The sequence below is a fragment of the Periophthalmus magnuspinnatus genome, chromosome 22 (assembly GCF_009829125.3).
Source record: "Periophthalmus magnuspinnatus isolate fPerMag1 chromosome 22, fPerMag1.2.pri, whole genome shotgun sequence".
In the NCBI taxonomy this organism is placed as follows: Eukaryota; Metazoa; Chordata; class Actinopteri; order Gobiiformes; family Gobiidae; genus Periophthalmus; species Periophthalmus magnuspinnatus.
Window position 1 is genome coordinate 8,076,550 of NC_047147.1, and position 22,781 is coordinate 8,099,330.

The window sequence follows — 22,781 nt, forward strand, 5'->3', positions numbered from 1 at the left end:
GTTCAGACATCACTCAAATGCCAGCGCGTAGAGACATGGATAACATCTGGATGCAGCGTCTTGGCCTCAGCAGCTTTACCGTTCCCCCGTTATGAGAGAGGGACTTCATGTAAGGGAGGAGGGCGTTAAGACGTACACGCGCTCTGAATATATTAACATGCACGCACAGTCCCATACATAAACAGAGCAAACAGCTACGCGCATTGTGCCAGAATGCCCCATCATCGCGCGCTTTTACGCACAGCCGCAGCGCGTGGCTCGGTGCTGCTCTGGGCTGCGGTGACTCTGCTCATCCCTCTGCGGCCAGCCTCATCTCATCCGCAATGTCTGGACTTCGCGCCTCCTTTTAAACCTCTTTGGCACCTGGAGTTCTGCACACAGTACCAGGAGTTCGGCTGCTGCGACCAAAAGACTGACAACATGATCGCGGAGAGATACTGGGACATTATCGAGGTTTTGGAGATACAGGGACTGGACCTCTGCGCGGACAGTTTGAAAGAAATTATGTGCCAGGTGAGTCACTGCTGAAAAGGTATGAGTTTAAGCGATGCTGCTGTATTTTCATGTAAAGCATTTCTCTGTAAATCTACTGTTAAAATCCAAGTGCACGTGTAGAGGTGATTGATGGCCCAAGCTAATAAATATTTATGTTTCATTATGTATAAGGTGAGCTCTAAAACTTGTTTGCACATGAAAAAAAGTTATCTGGTTTGGGTTTGAACAATGGCTCACCCGGTTGTTGAGTAACAATCATGCATTGAAATAATTAAGATGCCAATTCTGATTTGTCCGGTCTTTATTCTGCCAGTGTGTCATACAAAACACTTTACACACCAAATAGTAAAGTGATGTGTCTCCAGAAAAGTACTACTGTATACTATATTATACTATACTACTCCAAAGCACCACTATATAAAGTTGTTACAATACATATTTAAAATACATATTTAAAATGGTATTTAATATGTTAGGTGCACTACGAAATATCATCACTTCTTACATCAGGGTACAGGGAGGTACTGGGAGGGTAAGTCATACTGTTCTCCATGGAGATGTATTGGTTTGCTTGTAATGTCCCACATTATGGCATTAAATGTAGCTATGTGACATTTATTCAAGTACCAGTTTTTATGGCTAAAGATAAATCTTGAAATCCATACATTGTTACCGTGAGCAGAGTCGCCCCCCCAACTGATCTGATCTGTAAGTTGGTGTCAGCTGCTTGTCTCCATGGAGAATGATAAATTTAATGCCATATATAGTGGAATATTCCAAGTAAATACATAACATCTCCGTGGAGTCAAATACTTAAAGCTTCCAGCAAAAAACATGCATACCTTTGAGTATGATGGATAGGTCATTTTGAAGCCCCCTCATACCCAATTAGGATACTGTTGTGGGAAAAAAAGCTTGTTATCCAGGTTATCGATTGTTAACAAACATCTTTGGTCTTTATCCAGGAGTGCTCGCCTTACGCTGCCCACCTGTTTGATGCTGAAGACCCCTACACTCCGGTCAGAGAGCTCCCGGGGCTTTGTTTTAGCTACTGCCAGGACTTTCACAGCAAATGTCGACACATCATCAAATATCTCACTCAAAACCAACTCCTCCAAGACACCAGCCAACGGGACATGTCCACATTCTGCACCATGATGGACCTCTCTGATCAAGACTATTGCTATCCAAATGTCCTCAATAGCCCAGGACTTAATAGTAATTTGGGAGAAGTGGTAGAAGACCCTCGAGGGTGCCTACAACTGTGCCTGACTGAAGTAGCAAATAATTTAAGAAATCCAGTCTTGATGCTGCACAGTGGAGATGAAACACATAGGATGTTCATAGCAGAGCAAGTTGGATTCGTTTGGGTTTTCTTACCTGATGGTAGCAGGCTGGAGCAGCCCTTTTTGGACATGAGTGGTGATGTAATGACCACTCCATGGTTAGGGGATGAGAGGGGATTTCTGGGCATGGCATTCCATCCAAAATACAAGCACAATGGACTATTCTTTATATATTATTCAATTCAGGTGGACAGCAAACTGGAGAAGATCAGGATAAGTGAAATGAAAGTGTCTGACCATGACATGAATGTAGCTGATCCATACTCAGAAAGGTATGTGTATAATGAAATGCAGGCTTATGAATTTGTTTTTTTTTATGAGATTTGATCACTAAAATGTTATGCCTATATCACATTATATTCATCTTATATATTAAGCACCTATTTGGTCCTCAGTGTTGATATAAAACATATATTTGAGTATGTTTGGCAAATCAGAGTGTCTCCCAAACTGCAGCTTTTGTGGGGTGTCCATTGTCTGTAGTGTTGTCATGGTAATACAAAAGAGTTTATACCGATTCCAATACCACAATAATAGTAACTCTGTAATAATAACACAATAGAATACAATTTTCATTATAGCAGGCTGGTTTGTTATCAAGACAATATTCTTTATTTTATTTTATTTTTTTTATACTTGTTCACATGAGTATAGTTTTTGAATCAATTAGTATCTGGGTTTCAATTTCCTGACAACCCTGATAGTCACAACCAGCAGGAGATAAGGCAGAGGTAATGGACTCTTAAGCTTCTTGGTCTGATTTAAAGGGCATCCTCTAATAGCTGCTAATTCTAAGGCCACAGTTCACAATATAGAGCATGTTATTTCCAAATGTATGGTTTGGGGAAGTGCATGTTTGTCAGGTGAGGTGGTCATAATGTTTAGCTCGAGGGGAGGCTTCCTGTTCATTATAATGTCTCTCAGTTTCTTTGTTGTTGATGGAGTATTATGCAGCTGACTCTCTGAATGTTGGTCCAACGATGGAGGCTATAATTGCCTTTACGGCTTGCACGAACATGCTCCGAGCTTTATATAGTTTGTATATCATTATCGAGTCAGCCCAATGCGTTTCAAGAGCCGTTTACAACTGACAAAAATGCAGCTTTAAGACATGTAAGAAAATACCCCAGTATATTGTTATTTAATAATGGTAAACTTTGAACAATATAACTACTATATTCATTAATATATAGTAATGATCTTCCATCATCAAAAACATACTAAAGAAGTTACATCACAATACCTTCAAAGTGCCAATTGCTCCAGGCTTATACAGTCCTCACTACAATGTAAGAATGTGTAAACAGTAGCTTGTAGGTATTGGTATAATATGCAAAGTAGCAGTGGAAGGTAACAAAGTAAAAGTAGTAAAGCAAAGTACAAATTTTGGGTATCTGTACTTTACTTAAATGCATTTTAAAGTGTTACTTTTTACTTTTACTTCACAACATATTTCATTTCATTTGGTCATGTTTATTGCTACACACCATGTATGACTCAACAATAAAACAAAATATACTACATACTATAACAAAAATACAATAATAATATAATTTTTGCCAGTAGAATAAACCTAATTAGCCCACTGTGAAAGTCTTACTAAACTGACTAAATACATTTTCCATATAATATTGGTCCAAGTAGTGAGAGGGCTTGTTTTTCCTAAATGTTGCTCCCCGACTCTCTACTCCTATTTCAACCTTTCATCTGTCCTGTACTGCCAAAATATGAAAACATACCCTATTATCTTGATTTATTGACAATGCTGTTTAAATCTAATGTATTGAAGTTTGTCTTGGGCGATCGTATCTCACATCCTGAGTATGAAAATTCAACAGGTTTTGAACTGTATGAACTTTATTACAAGTCTCTAATAACGTTCAGACTGTATGAACTTTTTTTTTTACAAGTGAGTACATCTATAATGTGGCCTTTAAAGTTTACATTTTTTATCTTTCAGAGTCATTTTGGAGATAGAGGAACCAGCGGCAAATCACAATGGTGGTCAGTTGCTGTTTGGTTTGGATGGATATCTTTACATTTTCACTGGAGACGGAGGCAAAGCAGGAGATCCTTTTGGGAAATATGGCAATGCACAAAACAAGTAAGACAAAATAAAGATTACTGATGTTGCATAGCAGAGTCTAGTCTAAGCTGATTTGAACATCAATTTATCTTGTATCTCACGATTTCCTCCACCACATTGTCTTGTCTCGTTGCCTCACTTCTGTCAGTCTACCCTGAGGCAGCTATGACTGTAATAGTAGCTTATCATCGCCGAGTGTAAAGTGAATGAATAATGCAGTGTAAACCGCTTTGGGTGTCTTGAAACGCCCTTTATAAAGCCAAAGCGTTATTATGTCTTCTTTACCTCCCACCCAACCTCCCAACTGTCCTGGGTATACCATGCGTTAGTCTTGCATTTGCTGTTTGTTCCACAGGAGTGCTCTGTTGGGTAAGGTGCTACGCATTGATATAGACAAGACAGACCCCAATGGAAAGCCCTACAGCATCCCTCCTGACAACCCCTTCATAGGTGACCCAGATGCCCATCCCGAGGTTTATGCCTACGGGGTGAGAAACATGTGGAGATGCTCCGTGGACAGAGGAGACCCAGTGTCCCGTCATGGTAGGGGCAGAATCTTTTGTGGAGACGTGGGACAGAACCGGTATGAGGAAGTGGACATAATCGAGAAAGGAGGAAACTACGGATGGAGGGCTAAGGAGGGATTTGAGTGCTACGACCTCAAACTGTGCCACAACTCTACCCTGGGTGAGTAGAGTTATGATGGACTGGATATAGTGTAGTATGTGGTGTTATCTTTTGGTGGAATGTATGTCGTCTGCTTGTCTCCATGGAGATGTTACTGCTTGGCCTGAAATGCTCCACAGTAAGGTATTAAACTTTCATCCATCATTTATTCATTCAAAACAGGCAGGACCAAACATACATAACTCAGGTAACAGTTTAAAAATATTTATTTATAGATTGTAATGTGCAAATGAAGGTTGATTGATCAGACAGTTGAGAGCGGGGTTGTTTGTAGTAGTCCTTGAGTGGATCGTGGGCAGTGGGATCAGAGACGAGGTTCGTATCAGTCGTGGAGAGCTGGGCTGGATGCAGAGAAACTGAGCGGGTCCAGAGAACGGGATTTGACTAGGAGCAAAAACATCCAACTTAGTGAAAAGTAACAAGTGGAAAACATGAGACTGAGCCAAGCAGAGCTGCACAACTGTGGATAGACAGACGATCTGGTGCTGAGTGTCAGGTCCTTTGTCCCCCCCAGGTGCAGCTTGATTAGAGATTAGTTGCAGGTGTGTATGAGAGGAGCCTGAATCTCCGCCCAGCTCCAGGCTCTGACACAGAAGGAAGGGGGGAAAAAAAAACACAAAACACAAGGCAGAATGGGATCTTGACAATTTTATGGCTAAAATCTTCCTTATCTTACATTCTTATTGTAAGCGGGTTCACCTCTCCATAGATCTGACCTGTAACTTGACCTGGTTGTTCCATTGGAGATCAATAAGTTTAACACCTACTGTGGAACATTCCAGGCAAAGCAATAATATCTGTATGAAGACAAGCACCTGATAAGTGTCATAGCTCCTTTAATTATTGTATAAAATTGTGTTGTGTTTTGAGATTACACATTAGTTCATTATATTAGAATACAAATATTTTACTTGTTGTCTGGCTGGACACCAGTTGCTCAAAACTCCCATCTGTTGGTTTTAACTGCTAGAGCCATTACCATAGCTGTATACAAGTATATTTACATAATTGGCCTAAACACATTGGGATTATTGACATTTATACTAGAGATATAACGCCTATCAGGAGATCAGGTTTAGTACTTTGTCCATCTGTTTGCTGTGTCAGTCTGTTGCTTCACTGCGTCACGTTGCACTATCATTTTCCTCTTTCTCTCACCAGATGACATCCTGCCTATATTTGCATACAGCCACCATGTTGGGAAATCTGTGACAGGGGGCTATGTGTACCGCGGCTGTGAATCACCCAATCTGAACGGCCTCTACATTTTTGGAGACTTTATGAGCGGGTACGAAATAAAACAGTGATCGAAGCCAAAAGCTGTCAGAACCGTGGCTCAAAATCTGTTTATATCTTGGCAGCAATGATTTTGCTAATTGACGTCTGGTGTCTGAATAAATTGTTTTAAAGGTTTGAGCTTTCTATATAAAAATAAGAAGAAAAAAAAATCTAACATGAAAATAAACATAATTGCATTTTATGAACTTGAAACAGTCAAAGGAACAAGGAAGAATTTCTGCTTTTCTGTGCATAACATTATATTATAAGAAAAGTAGAAAGTATTTCGCCTTCTCAGACTTAACTTAGGTGCATGTGCTTTGTGCCCATAGGCTTACAGGTGTGCCGTGTACTTCAGCTCTTAATGTGGGTCTCAATACTTCAAACCAGCCCATAAAATATGGCATATATTATCTTTCAAAAATGTGTATTAGACGTGCCAATCCAGAGTGGAGGTCAGACTTTTATATATATATATATATATATATATATATATATATATATATATATATATATATATATATATATATATATATATATATATATATATATATATATATATATATATATATATATATATATATATATATATATATATACAGAAGACGTCAAATATATGATGCAAGATGTATGGAATTATATAGTAAAGACAAAATGTGGAAAAAAAATGCAACACATTGGCCTTCTCCTGATGAGGTTCTTGATGAAGTCTCCTGAAATGGTTTTCACTTCACACGTGTGTATTGTCGGTCAAGAACTGTCAGTGCAAACCAGGGTCCAAAGCAAATTTTGAAATTCTTTTGAGTTGTTTTTTTTTTGTTTAGTTTTTTTGTCATTCATAGTTTCGATGCCTCAGTGAGAGTATACAAGGTAAATAATGATAATGATAATAGAAGTAGAAACATAACTGAAAAAGTGCATCCAGACTTTTGACTGGTAGTGTATGCAATGAATTTCTTACTGGCTTGCTTCCTTTGCAGGGATGTAGCACCAAACTCTGGGCCCTTAGTAAAAATCATCTTGTGGGCCCTGCACTACATATTGTCTTATGAAAAATGCCTGTTATAAACTTTGTGAGGGGCTCATCCCTGAACTGGGCCCAGGGATAACAGTACCCTTAACCCCCCCCAGTCTGACACCCCTGTTCCCCCAACAAATATTGTTACACAGCCATGTCTCCCAGTCTTAATTCTGATGAGTAATGAATCTTCTGTTTTTTCCCAGACGTATTATGGCTTTAGAGGAGGACAAACAGACTGGAGCGTGGAAAGAGCGCAGTGTCTGTATGGGAGAGACCAAAACCTGCTCCTTCCCTGGACTCATCAACCACCACCACAAGTTCATAATTTCATTTGCGGAAGACGAAGCTGGTAGGATCCATAATTATAAAACAACAAGGTTAATCAGTGAATATAATCAGTGCTATTCACTTTCTATAGGAGAGCTGTACTTTCTAGCAACGGCTTACCCCAGTGCCACATCTCCATATGGGACAGTTTTCAAGTTCATGGACCCTTCCAGGTAAACCAAATATATTCAGTTGTATGTACTTCCCATTATGATGTAACTAGGATAAGAAATAATAAGCTTTTCCCACACTCAAAGCTTCCAACAGCTACTTTGGCAACTGTTATATATTGGACGATTAATCAAGAATATAGAGTTGTAAATGTGAATGGTGTAGGGACAAGTGCTCTGGACCATGAGGAAACCTTCTCAGAAAAGAATTTGCAATTTGCTTATAGAAAATCAAACTATAATTGATACTAACAATTCAGGCAAGCTTGAGGAATGCAAACTACAGTAGAAGAACTTAAATCTATCCTAAACATGGCCTGATTGAAGTTCAAGTATGTGAAGAATGCATTTAACTACACAAACTGCAACTGAAGGACCAGTGGCACTGATGTCTAAGCCAATTATATTTATTATGTCTTTACGTGTCATGTATGTGTATATTTGTCTAAAATGTTATACAGAGTCACTTAATTTTCAGTACATTTTTATGTCATATTTTTTCTTTTGCTGTTGCAGACGTGCTCCTCCAGGAAAGTGTAAAGTGAAACCACAGCCAGTTAAAGTCCGGGGTAAAAAACAGCCTTTTATTCCCAGAGAGCGTGAGTATCCTGGTTTAACTTGTACATGTTTATCATTCCTCATGTATTACTTTAACTGCTGCATGCCAGACATGCTTTTTAAAGGGGTATTTTCTGTGATCAAACTTGTCTGACAGAAATTTACCCTAAATGTACACGATGTTTACAAGTCTGTCAACACATGTGACCTTTATTTTTCATTGAGATTACTGCAATGTTAAAGTCTTTGAGTCTTCAAAACAATGAAATGCATTATTATTATTATTATTATGAATACTGCAGCACAGTTAAGTCAATACAAATAATAACTTGATACTTAAAACTGTTCATAGATCTTAGCTTCAGTTTCGAAACTTTCCAGAACAAAACCAGATTCATATTGGAAGTAGCTTGTTTTTGTTTTTTTTTTAGCTTCAAGATGTTTTATAAATTGTTTCATGCAGGTTAATGGTGATGACTGTTAATATTATGAATCTTCCACTCTAGTCAGTATCAGTAATTCAGAACACAGAGCAGGTTCTGGCAGAATAATTTGGATTTATATTGTGCTTTTCTTAATCTTCAAAGCTGCTGAATCTGCACCAACGACCAATCTCTCAGACACAACACATTCATACACATTCTGGCATTCACTGGTAAAATGAATACTAACACTAACTGTTATTTTATTGAGTGAATTGTCTTTGGTCTAGCTTGTTTCCCAATAAAAAAAAGAGCTGTATTGAAAAAAATAAAAACTTTACAGAATCTACGTAATCATCCCACACAAAATGTGATCGAGCTAATCAAAGTTATGCTCGAGGTTACAGAAGCATTACAACTTTTGGCATGAACAGATTGCTGCAGATTTGCTCCTCGAGGCATCTGTCCCGAGCAGACCTTAAAACTGCCAATCCCAACTCACACATATAAACTAAAAATGCCAGCCACTCGTCCCACTTCAAACACTTTAAAAATCGAGCTAGAGAGCGGTATTTCAGCGTATACATGTGTAGGATTTGTGAATATACTCGACATAAGGCCAGCTGTATAAAAATATTAACACATTATGAGTAATGCTGGGATTTCAGAAGTGAGACCGTGCTATGAACATAATCACTGTTTGTGGCATAAATATGGGGGAAAAAACAATTGAAATAGCAGTATATCGTAACAAGCATTTCCCTGAAAGCATATATCGTATTTGGGGCTATAATTTTAGTGTCTGGTCTTCCAATTTTGAAATCTGAAAAACATACTGTAGCTCTTGATTAAAGACAAAAAATACTTTACACCATTGCAGCTGGCAGCATTGGGTCAGTTAAAGCTTTCTCCGAACAATCCAAAAGTTAGAGGCATGTGTCAGCACACAATAGCATGCATTGTACGACCAAATTAACTAATAAATTATATAATATAGCATTTTGGTTCCATTTACTTTTATAGTGACAGTGCTGGACATCAATGAGAAACCAACAAGGCCTCCGCTCAAAAAGTTTACCAAGATACCCACAACCAGACGACCCTCTCCAACTACTGAGTCTACAACTACTACTACAACTACTCGAGCTACTACTACAACTACTGCTGCTACTACACTGAAGCTTAGATGGATCTCCAGTGATGATGGCATAGAGAAGAAAAATAAATTCAGACTTTGGAAGAAAAAGAAACAGTTAGCCAAAGCAAAGGCTAAAAAGAAGACACAAAAACCCCTGACTAAAGCTGGTAACAGGAAAATGAACTATAGGAAAAATGGTGTTAATGAAACAACTACCACTCATGTTAAAAGTGCGAACAAACTTAAGGGAAATATAATCTCATTTAGGAAAACTCAGAACAAATTTGTGCAAAGAAAATATGAAAAACACAATGTAAAGTCTGTCATTTCAGGTTTTCAGAACAGAACGAGGATTTCTCCATGAATAAATGATGTAAAAGTATGATCCAGAGTACATGTGGTTCAACATGAAGTCAGAGCATTTTGTCGCAAACTTTCAGCTTTTCCACTATTAGGTCTTCATCACAGATAATCACGTTTCTATTGTTATGTGCCTATAAAGTCCCGCCAATTAATCAGTCAACTAAAAGGGGGCGTGTCTCTGAAAACGATTCTGTATCTCTATGTATCTGACCCAAACTGCACTCAAGTCTACAAGAGTTCATGTTAAAACTACCATGTATGTAGAAATTGTACTATGAAACAATGTATTTATATAAAAACAGATTAACTAGTGAATCATTACTTTAATCTGTCCTTTTCATATAAATACAAACAATAACATATCTTCAACCAATTTCCTATGTAAGTTCTGCGGTTGTCCCATATAAACCCTTATAATCTAAATAAAAATTATTGATTATAAGATCAATTATACGACTAAAGGTGCACTGTCTGCCACTTGTTTGTCTGTTATTGATTAGATGTTATTCCTTTGCATAGCATGTTCCACAGCATGGCATTAAACTTATTCATCTTGCATTTACTCAATTACAGGCGTTTTATTGCAGAAAAACATGCATTCTTACTGTGGAGTCGCCTCTACACAGATCTGACTTGTAACTTATTTGTCTCCATGGAGATAAGCTGAATGTCATACTCTGACACATTCGAAGCAATGTAGTAGCATTCCCATGACAAACAGGAAAGTGGACTCTGCACCGGAAAAGTTACATAGTGCTTCTTTAAAAATATATGTTTTAGAAATACCAAATCAAGCCAATGAAATATAGCACTTTTAACATTTGTTCTATATAGTATATGTCATGTGTTGTGTAATAATGTAGCTGTATAAAACTGAAAGTGACTGAATAGCAAAGAATGTTCCACAGGATGGCATTAATCAAACACTTCCTTTGTTTATTTTCAGATTGTTGTAAACTCCTTTACTCCATTAAAGCCATTTTAAGCTGCTCCAACTTTGTCAAAAATATCCAACATTTAAAAATAAACATTTGAAAGTGTCTCAGAGCTCTCTGTAATTTCTCCAAACTCCAGTGATCATAACTTGGACCGCTGAGGTTGCCTAATGATGCCTATAAAACCCAACGAGCACAGTTGAATTCAGGTTACATGGTTTCTACTTAGAACTTACATAAGAGACTAAGATTGAACAAGACACACTGATGCTAAAACATGACCCATAAAATACTTAAGGATAAAGCTGACAGCAAGCTGGTTGCCTACTAATTAACTATTTCACCAGAAAAAACCCGAATCCCTCCTTTTAAAGTTAACATAAGGCTGTCTAAAAATGCGAAAGGGAAAAGCAGTGGATTTCTTAACAATCGTGGCATTATTTTTACACTAACCGACCATCTTTCCAACCAACCTAAAATAAAAAGTAAATTGCCCACAAATATTTTACCAATGAGCACGTAATTCTTGTCCAGAGACCAAAACTATAAGAGCAAAAAATTGGATATAAATTGTTTCACAGAACTAAAAGAGTCGAAAAGTTATTCACATTTGCAGTGGTTAGGATGCAGATTTGATAAGTTTTTTTGTTTTTTATGCAGCATCCTAAATATCCAGAATAATATAATGGTAATTCATCATTATTCTACTTAGGTCTTCATTATATGCAGGTCTTGATCTAGTCTGGAGTCTGTATGGGTGGGTTTAAACCAAACTGGGCACTGGTCAGTAATTACAGAGACAATTTTAAAGAACAGCCCGACAACCATTCATTTTGAGCCATTAGGATTTCCCAGAATTCTACTACTTTAACTGCATCTACAATGTATATTTCCTCTATGCAAGAAAGGAGCTAATAAACAAATATAAACAGATATAAATAGGCAACTTACTTACATTTGAGTTAGGATCTACAGTCCACAATATAAGGCTGAACAATGTGGGGAAAATATATAATCACATTTTTCCTATTTTTCTATTCCTATTTTCCATTTTTCCACATTTTTGCTGATAGATTTGAAACATATTTTTAAAAATCAAGATTGAGCTCACACAGCACTTTGTACATTAATGTTTGAAAGAAGATTGAAAAATAAATGATTGAACTAGTTGATAACAGAACATGTAGTGGCCTAAACTACAACTGGATTAGTTTGTTCCACTTAAAAAAAAAAACATCATAAAGACGTGATTTGAAGATCATATTATATAATCTAAATTGATTGCTGGGATTTTTTAAATAGCAAACTATCAAAGCACATTTTCAATTTGTACAATAATTCTTCTTTTTGCTGAGCCATACAGTGACATAAGTGCATTTTTCTAGCACAATCCACTGAGTGAGAAAGGTCAAATAAAACAGATGGTGTTGGCTTTTTTCTGGAGGAATGCAGTTTTTTCTCATTGCCAAACATGACACTCCAGTTTTAGCAGTTTGTGCGACTTTGGTCCCATTTGTGCACATCGCAGCCAGCCAATAATGTTCTGGTTTAGCCAAATTTATCTTTTGGCCTAAAAAGCTGAGACATGTGGTGCTTTATAGACCCGTTATGGTCGCTGCTGGGTTCCTGAATCGTCCCACGTCCCATGTTGTAGTGTGTTATTTTATGTTTATCTAATTGATTTGGCTGACTGATTTGGACAAGTACTAGTTACTTTCTGTAGTGTCTTGTATATCTGGGCCACTGTGTGGTTTAGCTCAGTCTGCAAGTTGGACAGTTCACATTTTGATTGGAACTGGAAAAAATAACGTGAAAACATGAATAGTGTAGAGTGACTACAAATCATTTCAGTTTTGTAAACTCATTATCAGAGCCATACTTTATGATATTTTAACTCTTTGATAGCATTATTAACACCTATAGAAAATCTCAATCTGAATCAGAAGACATTTATGTGCAGGTGAATTGGTAAATCTAATGGCCAAATGAGAGTAAATAGTGAAATCTGTGTATGTCCACATCATATCTACGAATAACTGTTCATTGTCGATGGTGTAGCCAAACTAAGGCCCATAGTTGCAGGAATATGCAAACAATACATACATTTAGATTTTATTAATAGAATAAACCAAACCATTCTTCATTTAATTACTTATAGTACTACTAGACATTAACACTTCTACCAAAATGTCTATATATATGTATATATATATACTCCTAACTGTAATTTCTAGTGCCACCTTAACCCCATATTATGGAATACATGGAATAGAAATAGCTTCCGCTGGATTTCAAGGTGTCATAATTAATTGTTAAAGTAATTGTGGCTTATCTGTGTATATGTTTGCAATATTTAGCTGTATGCTGTCTGTTTAGCTTTACTGTACATATGTTGTCATTTGATCTTGGGAGTGCTTTAGACCACAATCCCCCCAGAATTATAGACCCAGTCACCATAATGATCCCACTGGGTTTGTGTTGCAGCTTTTTGTGGCTTTTAAACCCCAGATTAAACAGAAAAACAGTTTCCGCTAAAGTATTTATTTTGTTTAGGTGAGGTGGCTGCACAGATGTTTTGAAATGTCGAGTTCCTGTACTGAACACATTCCCATTGCCCTGTTTGCCATTACCTTCTTTGGGTTTTGAAGTCATTAAATTAGAAATGGTTAAATATGAATCACCTGGGACATGTGAGGAACTACAGTGTTGACATTATGCTGAACATTTGTGATAAGATTTCAGGCAATAGTATGCAGTTAAAATGTATTTTAGTAGAGTTACACTAAAGTTGATACCATCACCATGAAGATAACACTACATTTCCTGCAATGCTTTACAGTATGGCATTAAAAATATAGAAGTTGAATTTATTCAGTTACAGATGCTTTTATTGCTAAAGAATATTTTGATTGAGCCCATGGAGAGTGCTTTGTTAAATATCATACTGTACATTTGAGGGAAACCAATTGCATCTGCACAGAAACCCTCCACCTGTAAACTTGTCAAATGTTTTTTTTCTTTTTTTCTGAGTCTGTCTCTATTGTCCCACCAGTCAGTGCCCAAGTCCTAAGGTTAAATAAAAAAAAACAAGCAGAATACATGTAATACAAATTTATTATTGTTTTTTTTTTTTTTTTTTTACATATGTCAGCTGTTTAAAATAAAATGTCTGCTAGTGCAACTATATTTCAAATTTTTTGAGTTAGATAGTGATACTGATTTGGCAGTGTTTGTAGCACCTGGATTAAAATAATTGTACAATTATTGAAATGGTTAATTTCCTCTAAAAATAAGCATTAAGTGCACTTTTACTGTAGACCCCAGAGACTATTGTGACGCATATTTAGTGCTGATAAAATGTCAGATGGAGGAATGTATTGAACCTTATCTGTTTTTTAGAATATTTTTTTATGTTTTATTTTCCTCAGCGAACAATCTTGAAAACTTCATCTCCGACCTGTAGGATTCCTGTTTTGTTCACAGTGAGCAGCTGCCCAAACAGAGGAGAGGACTTATAGAGGTGTTTCTCAGACGGATCACACAAACGATAACTGGAAAATATAATGTCGTCATACAATTAGCAACCAGGCTTTTTTCTAAGTATTAAGCATTCAAATCTGAATATTTTAAAAAAGAGGTGTGTTTTGTACAGGGGCATAACAATAAACATATTTGCAATAAACTTGATGCAATGATAAGTGAATACAATACTGCAATTCTATAATAGTTTCTAATACTAAATTAACATACTAGTTAATATTGTACAAACATTTTCAGTGTGTCCAGAGGCTCTTTCCTGGATATTACACCGGTTTCAGGATCAACTGTGGTGAAAAGGCACCTGTGAAAACATGGTCACTATTATCCAATTTTAAGCAACCAATAAACAGCTGCTATTTAAGTTCAAAATTTCACTGTTTATGGGAAGGTTTAGTCTGAGACAAAATCCTTCAGGTAGTCCTAACTAAACATAACTCAAGATCATAAAATGGGTCCTTGGTGCTGCACTGTGGTGGCCCAGTACCCCTGACAGGTTGCAGCCAGCCGGGCATTATGAGACGTACGAGATGTTAAACTCAGGGGACAACTTGGGAATAGTACATGATTTTACCTCAACCTTACCTTGATTAACAAAGAGCATCTTTCTGATTTATGTTCCAATGTTGTTTCCTCATCACAAACAGACCTGGACTTGTGTTTTGTTTCATTCACACATTAACAAACAAATTGTTTAACACACAAATCTTGCATATTTAGGCTGAGCTCTCAGAAAACACTCTGTTCCACTTCCTGATGTCACGTTGTCAATCATTTGGATCATGTCAGCCCAGGAATGAGCAATCCCTACTGAACAGAAGGTAAAAGGCAACTGTGAACTTGAAAACTACGGCTTCATGACATCACAAGGTGGAACAGAGCACTTTGAGTTTTGGAGATGTAAATAAAGGATTACTCAAACACATCTGAATGAAACAAAACTCAACTCTGGATACGTTTTTGAGAAGGTAACAATGTTCTAACATGGTTTACAGCTCACACGAGATAATATTGTGTAAAATAGGACCTTTAACTGCAGAAGTAAGGTTATATACACTCACCTAAAGGATTATTAGGAACACCTGTTCAATTTCTCCTTAATGCAATTATCTAATCAACCAATCACATGGCAGTTGCTTCAATGCATTTAGGGGTGTGGTCCTGGTCAAGACAATCTCCTGAACTCCAAACTGAATGTCAGAATGGGAAAGAAAGGTGATTTAAGCAATTTTGAGCGTGGCATGGTTGTTGGTGCCAGACGGGCCGGTCTGAGTATTTCACAATCTGCTCAGTTACTGGGATTTTCACGCACAACCATTTCTCGGGTTTACAAAGAATGGTGTGAAAAGGGAAAAACATCCAGTACGCGGCAGTGCTGTGGGCGAAAATGCCTTGTTGATGCTAGAGGTCAGAGGAGAATGGGCCGAGTGATTCAAGCTGATAGAAGAGCAACATTGACTGAAATAACCACTCGTTACAACCGAGGAATGCAGCAAAGCATTTGTGAAGCCACAACACGCACAACCTTGAGGCGGATGGGCTACAACAGCAGAAGACCCCACCAGGTACCACTCATCTCCACTACAAATAGGAAAAAGAGGCTACAATTTGCACGAGCTCACCAAAATTGGACAGTTGAAGACTGGAAAAATATTGCCTAGTCTGATGAGTCTCGATTTCTGTTGAGACATTCAAATGGTAGTCAGAATTTGGCGTAAAAAGAATGAGAACATGGATCCATCATGCCTTGTTACCACTGTGCAGGCTGCTGGTGGTGGTGTAATGGTGTGGGGGATGTTTTCTTGGCACACTTTAGGTCCCTTAGTGCCAATTGGGCATCGTTTAAATGCCACGGGCTACCTGAACATTGTTTCTGACCATGTCCATCCCTTCATGACCACCATGTACCCATCCTCTGATGACTACTTCCAGCACGATAATGCACCATGTCATAAAGCTTGAATCATTTCAAATTGGTTTCTTGAACATGACAATGAGTTCACTGTACTACAATGGCCCCCACAGTCACCAGATCTCAACCCGATAGAGCATCTTTGGGATGTGGTGGAACGGGAGCTTCCTGCCCTGGATGTGCATCCCACAAATCTCCATCAACTGCAAGATGCTCCTATCAATATGGGCCAACATTTCTAAAGAATGCCTTCAGCACCTTGTTGAATCAATGCCACGTAGAATTAAGGCAATTCTCAAGGCGATAGGGGGTCAAACACCGTATTAGTATGGTGTTCCTAATAATCCTTCAGGTGAGTGTATATTTACATAGCTACATGCATTGACAACCTTACAAATGGTCTTGTCATTAATACTCTCAACATACTTGGTTTAAGCCTACACAACAAAGCTTACAATTCCACTACATTTGTGCACATAACATTTTGGCTAATTTGGCTCAAGACAATGTAAACATATGCATGCATCGTATGGCCTGTTATCAAATGCTACTGATACTACTAATGGGTATGAATGCTGTGATATTAGCCATTGGCAACATTTTGGTGACACTGGCTCCTGGATCGGTGTTACCTTCCACACGCCATCACACGCTTCAGTCGCACGCTGCCAATCTGGATCTCCTCCCAAGAGTCCTGAAAAAGCACAACATTTGGTTTGGGAGATAAAATTAGTCAACACTGCTCGCTCTGAACAGGGTGCTGCGTATGAGTCAGACCTCAACCAAATGATCATTATTTAACAGAAGGGAATCCAAACAATAACAAGAAAATTATGTGGTGACATTCAGCAAGTGGTTTCTTATTGTTGAAATGTATAGTTAATTATTGACATTTAGTGATAGTTGTTCTGATGCACAAAAACTGAGCTGTAGTCTTGGTCCGAATCCAACTGATCCAAACCGTTTTGTAACACATTTTTGAAGAATCCAATAGAGTGGGTAAGGCTGAACTCAAAATAACCATAATATTCTTGGATGGCGATATATCTGAACAACTTCGAGGTAATGTGAGTATCCCACACCATGTTAATTTATTTAATATCACCGAATTATACACTACCTACTGACTACTGCATTAAGTTATTCATAAATCAATTGTGTTCGGATATTAAGGGCATTGTTGACATTGTGTTATTCACCATGAGGAAAACATATATTTGGTAAACCTTTAAATAAACCTTTTTAGTGAATTAGGATATTGAGATATGTATTGTATCATGAGGTTTGTGAGATATATAAGGCACCAAGAAGCAGCACACCAATGTTTTTTTTTTTATATTATAACTAGAGTTTGTTAGAGTTTGTGATTCACCTATACAAGTGTGCTTTTTACAGGTTAGCTACAACTACAAACAGACTTAAACTTGACAAGACCTTTTTTGAGTGCAGACATTTCACTCTAAAACTTTTATCCAGTTGACAGAATTCCATTTTTCTTTTGCTATGGATTATACCTGGACAACTGAGGGACTACAAAGGCATGTACAAGATGTGGTTAATTTGACAGAGCTTCAATAATTTACTTAATTTTATTGCAACAGAAGAACTGACCTCATCAAATGGCTCACAATCGCTGATGATAATATTTGGCCGGAAACGCTCCACTGTCACTGGCTTGTCCAGTTTGCTGCTCAAGTCCTTCACTGATGCTTCAGAGAGAATCATAACAGGGGCAGAGTCCGGGTATGCCACCTCCTGGACAAACACAGTACGACGACACCACAACAAAAATAATTAAATTAAACAAGATACAGTCAGTACTAAAACAGGCTGTGGACTTGTTCGTCTATGCTCGGGCCCATTACGTTTCAAAATAAGTCAGATCAAAACCAATGCACCTCCTAATCCCCACGGAGAGATTACTGCTTTGCCTGCAATGTTTCACAATATGGCATTAAACTAATCTATCTACATGGAGAAAAGCAGGCAGCACAACCAGGCAAAGTTAAGAGTCAGGTCTGTGGAGAGGTGACCCAACTCATAGTGAGAACACAACTTTTTCTGAGCAATTAAAACACGATAAATAAAAACACTTGTGATTGAATGCCAGATAAAAAAATTATTACATCTCCATAGACAAAAGCAGTTGGCAGATCCTCTATATCTAAATTTTCACCGCATTTTGACTTAATCAACATAACTTTTTTACACAATTTAAAGCTGCTACTTTAACAGAGTATTTTACATAAGATAATTAATTGCCTTAGGTTTATTTTGATGATTTTGTATGGAATCATATTACATTTTCAACATATTATGCAGCCCTTAGAATAGGTTTACCTCATCTTTTGGGAAAAGCGGCTCTGGTTTCCTGGCTTTCATGTGGGGTTCAAAGTGCACCAAACGATAGGTCTTTTCTGCTTTGAAATAGCGAGTGATCCAAGAGGAGGCAGCGTCTCCACAGTCCCTTCCTTGTATGTCCGCCCCAAACACTCTGTACAACACAATAATTAGTGTTTAAATACCGGTATGTGCCTTTTCATATACATTGAGATACTACTGAAAAGAAAACAATTATTATATATTTGTCTTTGATCTGCAAGAAGCTACACAACAGTTAAGAGACTCACCAGTTCACTGCATGGAAATAGGCATGAAAATGTGAGATTTTCTATCTTTTTTAGTTCATAAATTCCCTAGAAAGGTTGTCAAGTGAAATTTTCATCACGTGAGACAGAAATATGATGCCTCCATTAGTATTGTACCATTTGTCCCTTATGTGTTGTGTTACATGTGGTGAGTGTTCTCAATTTTAAGTTAAACTACATGCACACATGTGGACATTTGCAAATTTACAGATTTATTATACACTCTAACACTGCAGAATTTAGTGTTGGTGCCATTGCAATGCACTGCCCAAAGATAAGCTGTACAATGTTATCTAAAATATTTCTATGTCTTGTTCAGTGTCCTTGGGTGTTTTGAAAGGTGCTTATAAATAAAATGCATTATTATGTTGTAGGGTTGATTTCGCTGCTGTGCCAACAACTTACCTGTGACAAAAGACTTGACCCCAAATTAACCTAATCAAAGCGCATACATATAATTTAAGTTCATGAAATTACCTGCAGTCGATGACCCTGTTTTGTGGATTCTTCTTAGGGAATTTAAGCTCCTCCATATTGGGCCCGTTCAGACAAATTTGTCCCCCCTCACAGGTGAGTGTCATCAGGACTAAACGGGGCTCCTGTCGTCCGGTCACCATGTGGCCATCTTCAGTCACCACCATCCAGTGTCTGCAAACACAACAGGAGTAAAGGAATGAAAGGGGTTCATATGGGTCATTTCAAACAATACAATATCAACTGCTGTTTAACTGTCGGCTTGTTGTGATTATACAAAAAAAATTGCCTACATATGACTAGCTGTTCACAGTGCAACAGAAACTGGAGACTGCCTTCAACTCTAATGTCTACAAGCCTCTCCTGTCATGATCCATCTCCCTGCTCTTGCTGATATGAAGATAAGACAACTCCCACATGATTCAACGGATTGTAGTGGACTGAAATGACCGCTGGCGTAAAGACAAACAGATCAGGGCTTTATTATTGGGCTACATCAAAGATCCCACAGATGTGCCTGGAGAGTACCTGGAGAGAACCAATGTTCACCAACAATAGGAGTACTTGGAGCATTGAAGTGAAGTGGGTGATCTGTTAAAGCACTTTTTATCACTTGCAGGAGATTAGGCCTATGGTTTCACATCACCCAATATGTGAGGACACGGCGGGAATAAGTATTAAGTAAAAAAAAAGTGCCATATTGTTAAAATGAGTGGTGCGTAAATGGACAGGATAGACTGTAATCCTCGTAAATTAATTAAAACTATGCGGACAAAGTGGGCAGTGGCACTCTGTATTGTTTGGCACATGTATCCAGCCCTCTTTGACAAACTACCCTCCACTTGTTGCACGCGTGGAAGTGTGCACGGTCGCACAGCTCTCACCGATCCTGCAGCTCTCCAAACTTGAGTCCAGTCCTGAGGCACTCCGCGAGCGCCACGGAGAGCGCTTTCCCAGATTTGAGCGGGTGGACGAGAAGCTGCGACACGACGCCCACACGCACGAGTTTTTCTGGTTTGCGCAGATATTTATAACCCACCGCGAGGCCGAGCAGTGCAGCGCCAGCCCCACCGATCAACAGAGCAGCTTTACGGTGCTGGGATAAGGCGTTCACGGCTGCAGCTCTGAGTTCCATCTTGGAGCAGTTTGTTGTTAGTGGACATTGAACTTTAGTTAAAGAGACAGGGCCCTCATTGGAAAGCGTGATCTGGGTGAACAGCTCCCTCGGCTGGCTCCACAGGCTCATCGCGCATAGACAGGGCTCCAAAGGTTCACACAGGCTCAGCTGAACTTGTTTTGACCCTGCAATGACCCTGATGTGAACCCAGGTATTGAATAATTAGCCTTGGATTGATTATAAAAAACTAAGTAGGCCAAGAACAAGGTAATAAACCACTGTTGTGTCTTATTGTTCCTTTGAATTCTTTTCAGCCCTACAAACTGTTCAAGAGCTGCAGCTGGGCATGCTCTGAACCTATCCATCACATTTTGGCACATCATGGTTATTTAATCTGACATTACATTGAATCCAGCGAGTGTTTTGAATGGCTCCTCTCCCCCCGGTGCCACCTGTGCCACCTGTAACCTGCCTTTCTCAGACCGTGTGACGTCATTTGAACTTCTCTGTGTAGTTATTTCAGTCTGTGACCTGGGTCTATGGCCAAAGGAGAGTGCAGCAGATGCTCTGTCCACAGGAAGGCAGCACTAGGACATGTCCAATAGACCCTTCCTTCTGTTCCCTTTCTGAGTGTGTGATGCCCTCAAGGGACAATTGACAGGCGGCGGGCCAGGTCTTTAGATCCACTGTTGCAAAACTGCGCAAATGTATCCCAAACACTTTGCCATCTGTAGTGTCATCAGAGGTTAAAGAAAAGGGAGATTAAAACAGCGAAGAACATCCCTGCATTTTCAAAGTGTCTTGTTCAAAGGAGCCAGACAACTGAGGAGGGACAATCTGGGCCTTAAGAACTTGGGACTAAATATAGCTTCAAGACTTCACACTTGACATAAGGGCAATGCATGATGTCCGCTGCTTAATTGTGTTCCTGTGGAAAGAAGAAGACAAAGCAAGGTAGGAAAATGAAAAGTGTACATTTACATTTTCCCCATTATTACAGCTAATGGTGTTATTTGGAGTTGTTTATTAGAAAGCATAGTCCAGCCATTATACGCACTGATTGAGCAGATAAAGGAGTCTTTGATAAAAGGGTCCACTTAGAGTTTCTAATAGGATAAGGGATGAGTCATGTTTTATATAGGCAAAACCTGCACTCAAATGAATTCAGGATTAGGTTATAAGGTATTTTTTAGCAATAACAACACTTGTAAAGACAAAGACATTACATTTAATGACATACTGTGGCACAATCCAGGTATATGAATAGGTAGCATGTAGACGTAGGCCAACTTCTAGAGATAAATTTATGGCTGGACAAATAGACAGAATAGAAAGGGCATCGTATGGTGAGCTCAATAAATCTCTGTACAACAAGATACAGCAAATACATTTTTTAAAACAGTATGCGGTAATAAATGACAAAGTATAAAGCTATATAAATAAAAAGAAAAACAGACTGGATCTACAATATGTTAGTATTATAGTGGATGCTATAGTGTTTAGAGTAACACAGTGAACATGTAATGGTCCTCCTCCATATCGTGACTCACCTGCTGTAGGTTGTCCGGAGTTGGAGCTCAGTCAGGGCTCCCAGGGCCCAGCCATCTGGACCCAAGGGAATTTTCTATACATTCAGCAGGCAGGGTTTTCTCACTGTGCACGACGATGCACAGCAAGAGGGACCCGGTCTGTGTTAGCTGTTTATGTGGTCACGCTAAAGGTCAGGCAACAATCAGATCAGCCTTCTGAATAAGCAGTGGGGACCGAAACTCCACTTATTTATATATTAACAACATCTTGGCATTTAAGTTCATTAGGTCATTAGGTTAATTAATTTGCTAACACCACAAAGGCTCTACTTGATTCGACTTGATTCTTCTGTTGGTTGGCCCACATCGAAACAGTGCTGCTACAGTGTTTAAAACTCAAGACAGAGCAATATGAATCTGGGTTTTAACATTTAGTCTGGCTTTACTTTTGATAAAGACATATTAGAAATTTGACCACTTAGGTTTTTGGTCAATTTTTCAGCAAGTTATTTTGGCAGATGGGTAAAAACATCAGTTGTTGTCCTCAAATAACTTGACTAATGTGCGGACACAGAACAACATTCACATTCACATTCATTCACAGCATTTATGTCTTAGTGTATTTTGAATTATAAATACAGAAAACCTACTTAGGATAAATATCAGACATTTTATTATATTTCTCTTATTCTCTATAACTGCCCCAAAGTGACATGTGTGTGCAGCTCATGTTACTAC

The 22,781-nt window shown here is 38.3% G+C and overlaps 2 protein-coding genes across 2 annotated transcripts; one reads left to right on the forward strand and one right to left on the reverse strand.

The window, feature by feature from the left end:
* Nucleotides 1-213: 213 nt before the first annotated feature.
* Nucleotides 214-9,900, forward strand: hhipl2 (HHIP-like 2). Its single transcript, XM_055231264.1, has 10 exons — nt 214-513; nt 1,461-2,113; nt 3,802-3,945; nt 4,283-4,614; nt 5,776-5,902; nt 7,117-7,262; nt 7,332-7,413; nt 7,927-8,009; nt 9,414-9,507; nt 9,861-9,900. Exons 1-10 carry the CDS (start codon nt 214-216, stop codon nt 9,898-9,900), a joined length of 2,001 nt encoding a protein of 666 aa, XP_055087239.1.
* A 4,060-nt stretch (nt 9,901-13,960) lies between these two features.
* On the reverse strand, nt 13,961-20,582 carry marc1 (mitochondrial amidoxime reducing component 1). The gene is made up of 7 exons (XM_033988591.2): nt 20,282-20,582; nt 19,401-19,571; nt 18,616-18,769; nt 17,887-18,030; nt 16,908-16,969; nt 14,596-14,667; nt 13,961-14,377 (listed from the first exon to the last, which is right to left on the reverse strand). Exons 1-7 carry the CDS (start codon nt 20,530-20,532, stop codon nt 14,251-14,253), a joined length of 981 nt encoding a protein of 326 aa, XP_033844482.1. The 5' UTR covers nt 20,533-20,582; the 3' UTR covers nt 13,961-14,250.
* Nucleotides 20,583-22,781: the final 2,199 nt, after the last annotated feature.